Raw genomic sequence first — 8,401 nt, 5'->3', positions numbered from 1 at the left:
CCCAGAGTGGGGATTCTATAGCAGCAGGAGGACTTGTTCGCTGCTACTCGTATCTCGGACTCGAGAGCATCTCCAGTTCACAGCAGGTTGGGGAGGAGGAACCATGCACTTCATCTGGGCTCTGGCTTGCATCTTAGTGATCCAGAAGAACGGCTTCTCGGGTGAGTGATTTCAAATGCCCCGGAGTTCAGACTTGAGGGTGTAAAAGAAACTAGCTAGTTCTGAGTCGGGGTAGATCCCCTGACCCTAGATGTTTTGGGGAATTGGAACTTCTTTGAGATAGGGGTTGCAGACAAGAGTGAATTCTGTCATTTTTTTAAAAGGGGGGAATGGAACAAGCGTGTGTACTAGTGCGTTGTTTTGAAAAGTAACCACGGTCCAGAAACTGGAAGCTTACAGATAGCGTCATCGCAGTCAGTGCCACACACGCAAGCATTTGGAAAAAGCCTGGCTGTCCTCTGAAACTCTTTTGGCACTTGATTTTTTTTTCAGGATGGTCCTTGTGGAATAACTGGGGACCTTGTATCAATCGAACACAGCTGAATCCCAGCTGTGTCTCACTTGTGCCTTAACCCAGCAACTTTGCCCAAGGCATCCTTGCGTAAGGATGCCTTGATTCCAGCTCAGTCCCATAGTGGTCCTTGTCAGATCACTGTCTCCCCACTGTTGTCAGTCTCCCCTCCTTCTATTCATTCATTCAATCATATTTATTGAGCGCTTACTGTGTGCAGAGCACTGTACTAAGCACTTGGGAAGTACAAATCTGCTCTAAACCGTGAGCCCATTGGTAGAGTAGGGATTGCCTCTATTTTTTCCCAAATTGTACTTTCCAAGCGCTTAGTACAGTGCTCTGCACACAGTAAGTATGATTGAATAAATGAATGAATCCCCAAACAGAGAAAGCTGTTTGATTCTTCATCTTTTCTCGAGTGTTTTTTTTCTTAGCCTCTGAAAATAGGTTTTTTCTCTGAATTATTTTTTAAAATGTGGAAGTTTGAATTTATTTATTTTTACAAGCACAGCTGTGTCACCCCTTCTGCAATTAAAGTGAATCCAGGTGTATTTATTTGCCCAGAACACTGGTGCTTGGCTGGCTCAGATTTGTCTGTTTCTGTTATAACCCAAATGATCCTGTTTTAAAACCCTCATAGTCATCAGACTGTATTCACTTCCCCCATCCCACTCAGAGTTCAACGCCTCCCACGATTCTGTTTCTAGTCAACTTGATCGAAGTCAGAGTTTGGGGACTTTGTGGCTCCATGGTCTTTTGACTTTCTGCAGCGAAATTCATGGCTATTTGTTAGGATAGAGTGGGAAGGGGAAAAATATTCTAAGGGAAAGAGCTGAGTCTAAGTCTTCAGGGCCAAAACAATTCTCTCCACATGCTACCTTTGTCTTCTCTCACTCTCTCCCCACTGGCTCCATGGAGAAGCTCTGTCTGGGTAGGGGGGTTAAGTGACTGACTCACTTTGCATTTTCCTGGGCTTAAGCAAGTATGAATCAGTGCTTATGATAATAGGGATGATGGTCAAATTAATGAGGATGGGAGGTTCCCGAGGGAAATTTCTTTTCCAGGGAATCACAAGGGGTTTGGAGGACAAGTGGTCCTGGAAGTTTCATCTCACAAGCTGCTAACCCCTTTGGCCATTCTTTGAATTTGCTCGTCTCTAGAGGAGCAAAAGCAGAAAATGCTCGAAAATTTGACCTCTCCAGGGACTCTTGCGATGAGGGGATGGCAGTTTCAAAGCCTTTAAAGCCCACTTGGATTCTTCTCTCACCACTGCTCTCCCAGTTACCCAAGGATTTTCCAGCTCCTTCCTTTACCCACCAAAGGCAAAACGATAATAATAATACTTCTTTGGACTCCCAGAGCATCCTTCTTCCTAAGCACTCAAAAGCACTTTTTCATCCATCTCATTTAATTACTGTGGTCTCTCTTTGAGGGAAGAGAGGGAAATATAATTCATTCCCAATGTACAGATAGAGGAAATTAGCAAAGAAAGGTTAAGTGACTTGCTCCAGGTTGCCCAGTGAATTAGAGATAGGACGGGATGTCAGGCTCCAGACTTCACACCCAGGATCTAACCTGCTAGTCCACCATCCTTACAGGATCCAAACCCAACAAAAGCCTTAAGAAGTCACAACTGCTCAGATAAGGCAAGGCCATTTGAAAAGACTAGCTAACAACCATCCAGTCCCCATTGGGAACCAGTGGTATTTTTATAAAGAAGCCACTTGGCCTAGTGGAAAAAAGCACAGACCTGGGAATCAGACGATCTGAGTTCTAATACCCGCCCTACTGACTGCTGAATGACCTTGGGCAGGTTGCTTAACTTCTCTGTGCTTCCATTTTCTCATCTGTAAAATGGGGATTCAATACCTGCCCAGTGTGGGACAGGGACTGTGTCTGACCTGATTCTTTTGGTACCTATCCCATCTCTTAGCACAGTCCTTAGCACATAGTAAGTCTCGTCTTGTTTTATGCCGTCGAGTCGTCTCTGACCCGTAGCGACTCCATTCACACATCAGTCCCAGAATGCCCCACCTTCATCTACAATCATTCTGGCAGTGCATTTATAGAGTTTTCTTGGTAAAAATGCAGAAGTGGTTTACCGTTGCCTTCTTCCGTGCAGTAAACATGAGTCTCTGCCCTGGCTTTTCTTCCTTGCCACTGCTGCCCAGCTCAGGTGAGTTTTAACTGGCAGCCGATTGCCTTCCACTCGCTAGCCGCTGCCCAAGCTAGGAATGAAATGGGTAGGCCTCTGCTTGACTCTATCCCCCATGGTTGAATACTGGATACTCTCCAGGTGCGTTCCTGAGAGGGGACATAGTAAATACTTAACTAATCTTATTATTATTATTATTATTATTATCATCATCATTAGTGCTCCTCTCCTCTTCATTTTAGCTGTAACTGCCCCAAGGAAGTCCTAAATTCTATTAGTTCTCTATTCTCTGCCCAATTGCTAGATGAACAATCCCCTCACTTCACTCTCTCCTTCTTGGGAGCGTGGTTTAGTGGAAATAGCCCCCACCTGGGAGTCAGAGGACCTGGGTTCTAATCCCAGCTCCGCTACTTATCTGCCGCAGGGCCTTGGGCAAGTTACTTAACTGTTCTGTGCCGCAGTTTTCTCACCCAAGTAAAATGGGGATTCAGTACCCGTTCTCCCTCCCCCTTAAAGTGTGAGCCCCATGTGGGACAGGGACTGTGTCTGACCTGATTATCTTGTATCTACCCCAGTGTCTAGCACAGGACTTGGTACATAGTATGTACTGAACAAGTACCTCAGTTATAGTCAGGTGCGCTTGCAGAGGAAGCTGATTAGTGCTGAGTAGGGCCAGCTTCAGACATTTGGCTGCTACATGTAGAGGAAAATTTACGATGCTTTCCCATAGTATAAAATGTTCTGTCACATACAGCATTCCCTATGATATCATCATGTTATATGCTACATGGGCATGCAGAGTAACAGTAAATGCTCAATAAATATGATTGATTGGTGGATGGATTCTAAGGTTGATGCAGGCAGGGATTGTCTCTATTGCTGAACTGTACTTTCCAAGTGCATAGTACAGTGCTCTGCACGCAGTAAGCGCTCAATAAATACAACTGAATGAATGAATGATTGTAGAATTTCAGGCCCTTGCAGATCTACTATTCACTGTACCTTGATGCTGACCTCTCGCCCACATCCTGCCTCTGGCATAGACTGCCCTCTCTTTTTGTATCTGACAGACAATTACTCTTCCCACCTTCAAAGTCTTATTGAAGGCACACCTCCTCCAAGAGGCCTTCCCGGACTAAGCCCTCATTTCTATTCCCACTCCCTTATGCATCACCTGGACTTGCTCATCATTTACTACACACCAGCCCCCAGCACCATCCCCAGAATTTATGTACATAGCTGTAATTTAACGTCTATCTCCCCCTCTAGACTGTAAGCTCGCGATGGGCAGGGAATGTTCTGTCATATTGTCGTGTTGTACTCTCCCAAGTGCTTAGTACTATGCCCTGCACACAGTAAGTGCTCCATAAATATGATTAATTGATTGACTGGAGTCTTACACCTTTCCTTCCAGGCCACATCATTTAATCTAATAATGGCATTTATTAAGCGCTTACTATGTGCAAAGCACTGTTCTAAGCACTGGGGAGGTTACAAGGTGATCAGGTTGTCCCACGGTTCTCTGAGGCTCAGGGAATCAATCAATCAATCAATCATATTTATTGAGTGCTTACTGTGTGCAGAGCACTGTACTAAGCGCTTGGGAAGTACAAGTTGGCAACATATAGAGACGGTCCCTACCCAACAGTGGGCTCACAGAGAAGTCAAGTAACTTGCCCAAGGTCACACGGCAGACATGTAGCGGAGCTGGGATTCGAACCCATGACCTCTGATTCCAAAGCCCGGGCTCTTTCCACTGAGCCACACTGCTTGGGCTTCCAAATGCCCAAGTCACTCAACTATACACTCGCAAAGTACTACGGTTATTATTGTTATTATTATTAGCTGCATAGGGAGCTTTCCAAATGCCCAAGTCACACAATTATACACTCTAAATATTCAGAAAGGAAGAACCGTGCTGCTAAAAATGAAGGTGAGAGTTTCACAGCTACTAACTAGCAATTCTACAGACATAAAGTAATGCTCTCAAATCAAAGATCTTTGCCCCTTACTATAAAGCAGTGGAACTTATTGAACACTTACTGGGTGCAGAGTACTGTAATAATAACAATTATGGTATTCGTTAAGTGCTTACAAGGTGCTAAACACTGTTCTAAGCACTGGGGTAGATACAGCGTAATCGGGTTGTCCCACGTGGGACTCACACTTTTACACCCCTTGTTCCTGATGAGGTAACTGAGGCACAGAGAATGGCAGGGAGTGTGGGTGGATGGGTGAAAAGAGACTTTGACTAGTTGTACTTGGTTGCATTTGCCTTTTACTATTAACAATTAGTAATAAAAACTGGTACTTGTAACCGTACTGTAATGGTATTTTAATATTTGTAAGTGCTTATTATGTGCCAGGCACTGTACTTGGCGGTGAGGCAGATACAAGCTAATCACTTTGGGCACAGTCCATGTACCACATGAGGTTCACAGTGGTAATCCCCATTTTATAGATGAAGTAACTGAGGCACAGAGAAGTGCTTTGCCCAAGGTTACAAGTAGAGAGCGGGGATTAGAACTCTGTCCTCCACCTGACTTTCCCGTCATTGTAGACGGCACCCCCAACCTTCCTCTCTTCGAAGCCCATAACCTTGGCGTTATCCTTGACTCCTGTCTTTCCTTCAACCCACATATTCAATCCATCACTAAATTCTGTCAGTCCCACCTTCACAACATCACTAAAACTTGCCCTTTCCTCTCCATCCAAATGGCTACCATATTGTTTTTGTTGTCTGTCTCCCCCTTCTAAACTGTGAGCCCGTTGTTGGGTAGGGACCGTCTCTGTTGCCAACCTGTACTTCCCAAGCGCTTAGTACAGTGCTCTGCACACAGTAAGTGCTCAATAAATACAATTGAATGAATGAATACAATTACTCATCCTATCCCATCTGGGTTACTGCAACAGCCTCCTTGCTGACCTCCCAGCCACCTTTCTCTCCTCACTCCAGTCCATACATGTCTACCGACTTTGTTATACCATACTCTTCCAAGCACTTGGTACAGTGCTCTGCACGTAGTAAGTGTTCAATAAATACCATTGGTGATGGTGATGATGACGAAGTCTTTCCCACTAGACAGTCCATACTTCACTCTGCTGCTGCCCAGATCATTTTTCTACAGAAACTTATCAGGCAGAAACTCCTCACCCTGGGCTTCAAGGCTGTCCATCCCCTCGCCCCCTCCTACCTCACCTCCCTTCTCTCCTTCTCCAGCCCAGCCCGCACCCTCCGCTCCTCTGCTGCTCACCTCCTCACTGTGCCTCGTTCTCACCTGTCCCGCCATCGACCCCCGGCCCACGTCCTCCCCCGGGCCTGGAATGCCCTCCCTCTGCCCATCCGCCAAGCTAGCTCTCCTCCTCTCTTCAAGGCCCTGCTGAGAGCTCACCTCCTCCAGGAGGCCTTCCCAGACTGAGCCCCTTCCTTCCTCTCCTCCTCGTCCCCCTCTCCATCCCCATCTTACCTCCTTCCCTTCCCCACAGCACCTGTATATATGTATATATGTTTGTACATATTTATTACTCTATTTATTTATTTATTTTACTTGTACATATCTATTCTATTTATTTTATTTTGTTAGTATGTTTGGTTTTGTTCTCTGTCTCCCCCTTTTAGACTGTGCGCCCACTGTTGGGTAGGGACTGTCTCTATATGTTGCCAATTAGTACTTCCCAAGCGCTTAGTACAGTGCTCTGCACATAGTAAGCGCTCAATAAATACGATTGATGATGATGACGACGTCACCCCAGTCCTCAAAAAACTCCAGTGGTTGCCCATCCACCTCCATATCAAACAAAAACACCTCACCGTTGGCTTTAAAGCAGTCCATCACCTTGCCCCCTCCTACCTCATCTCACTTCTCTCCTACTACAACCCAGCTGGCACACTTTGCTCCTCTAATACTAACCTTCCCATTGTGCCTCTATCTCACCTGTCTCGCCGCTGACCCCTGGCCCACATCTTCTAGACTGTGAGCCCGTTGTTGGGTAGAGACCATCTCTGTATGTTGCCAACTTGTACTTCCCAAGCACTTAGTACAGTGCTCTGCACACAGTAAGCGCTCAATAAATATGGTTGAATGAATCCTACCTCAGGCCTGGAATACCCTCTCTCCTCAGATCCACCAGACAATTACTCTCCCCTCTTCGAAGTTTATTGAAGGTACATCTCCAGGAAGCCTTCCCTTACTAAGCACCCCCTTTCCTCTTCGCCCTGAGTTGCTCCACCTATTCTTCCTCCCTCCAAGCCCCACTGCACTTAAATATATATCTGTAATTTTTTTTAATATATTAACACCTGTCTCCCTCCCTTCTAGACTGCAAGCTCATTGTGCGTAGGGAAAGTGGCAGTTTATTATTGTATTGTACTCTCCCAAGTGCTTAGTAGAGTGCTTTGCACACAGTAGCTGACCAATAATACCACTGAATGAACTCAGGTCCTCTGACTCTCAAGCCCGTGATCTTTCCACTAGGCCCTGCTGCTTCTCATTTAGTTTATGCTAAGGCATTGTACTAAGTGCTGGAGCATCTATAGATACAATTCAGTTACATTAGACACAGTTCCTTTCCCACATGGATGCTTTTTGGTACTGGGTAGCTCACTACTCTACATTTCTGCACAATCTTCTAGACTGTGAGCCACTGTTGGGTAGGGACCGCCTCTATATGTTGCCAACTTGTACTAGCCAAGCGCTTAATACACTGCTCTGCACACAGTAAGTGCTCAATAAATACGACTGACTGAATCAATGACATTTGTTTTTTGCTTACTCGGTGCCGAGCACTGTACGAAGCACTTAATGCTGAGACAATGTTAGGGATCTAGGGTGAAAGGTTGGCTTCCCTCCTCCTGCTCTTCCACGTGGGTACTTACCTGGGAATCTCTTCCTTAAGCACACCCCTATTTCCTTAAAAGTTGTTTTAGGGAGAAAGTAAGAGGCCTGCTTGAGACCTCAGCCTCCCTCCGTTCACAGGGGGCTATTGTATGTATGGGCATGTAAAAATAATGATAATAATAATTATGGTATTTATTAAGCGAATGGTATAGTGGAAAGAGCATAGGCTGGGGAGACAGAGGTCTTGGTTTCTAATCCTGGCTCTGCCACTTGTGGGCTGTGTGACCTTGGGCAAGCCACTTAACTTCTCTGGGCCTCAGTTCCCTCATCTGGAAAATGGGGATTAAAACGGTGAGTCCCACATGAGGCAACCTGATTAAATTGTATCTACCCCAGTGCTTGGCTCAACACTTAATGCCATTATTATTATTGTTATTAATCACTTACTATGTGCCAAGCACCATTCTAAGCACTGGGGAAGATACAAGGTAATCAGGTTGTCTCACTTGGGGCTCACAGTCTTAATCTCCATTTTACAGATGAGGTAACCGAGGCATGGAGAAGTTATGTTTTCTATGAAGCATGTTCTATAGCTCTTAAAAGACCCACAGTTCATTTCAGATGGCACTCCTCAATGACACAATCAGTCAGCAATTCTCCAACCTCCGCCCAGCTGAATTTCTTTCTCATTCCCGGAGCCGGACGGCTCCGCCCAAGGCCCTGCTCCAGCATGAATAGCCGTCACTGTATTTCATGCCAGACCAAAGAGAACAGGATGTGGAGTTGAAAATGGCAATTCCTCCCTAGAGGAAGTTAGACCAAAACATGGGGGACTGGAGGGAAATTAAGAATGGGGGTGGTTAGATCCCAGTCATTCATTCAATCAATCGTATTTAT

General features: G+C 45.6%; 1 protein-coding gene across 2 annotated transcripts in view; it reads left to right on the top strand.

The window, feature by feature from the left end:
- The window catches only part of PLAC9 (placenta associated 9), a 34,003-nt gene continuing 25,602 nt past the window's right edge, over positions 1-8,401 (top strand). For both annotated transcript variants that reach the window (XM_038744004.1, XM_038744003.1), the window contains exon 1: positions 1-161. In XM_038744004.1, the coding sequence (XP_038599932.1) occupies positions 104-161 (58 nt within the window). In that variant the 5' untranslated portion in view covers positions 1-103. The remainder of the gene's footprint in view (positions 162-8,401) is intronic.

The sequence above is a fragment of the Tachyglossus aculeatus genome, chromosome 3, assembly GCF_015852505.1.
Source record: "Tachyglossus aculeatus isolate mTacAcu1 chromosome 3, mTacAcu1.pri, whole genome shotgun sequence".
In the NCBI taxonomy this organism is placed as follows: Eukaryota; Metazoa; Chordata; class Mammalia; order Monotremata; family Tachyglossidae; genus Tachyglossus; species Tachyglossus aculeatus.
The sequence above is the reverse complement of the archived record's forward strand: the minus strand, read 5'-3'. Positions and strand labels throughout refer to the sequence as shown.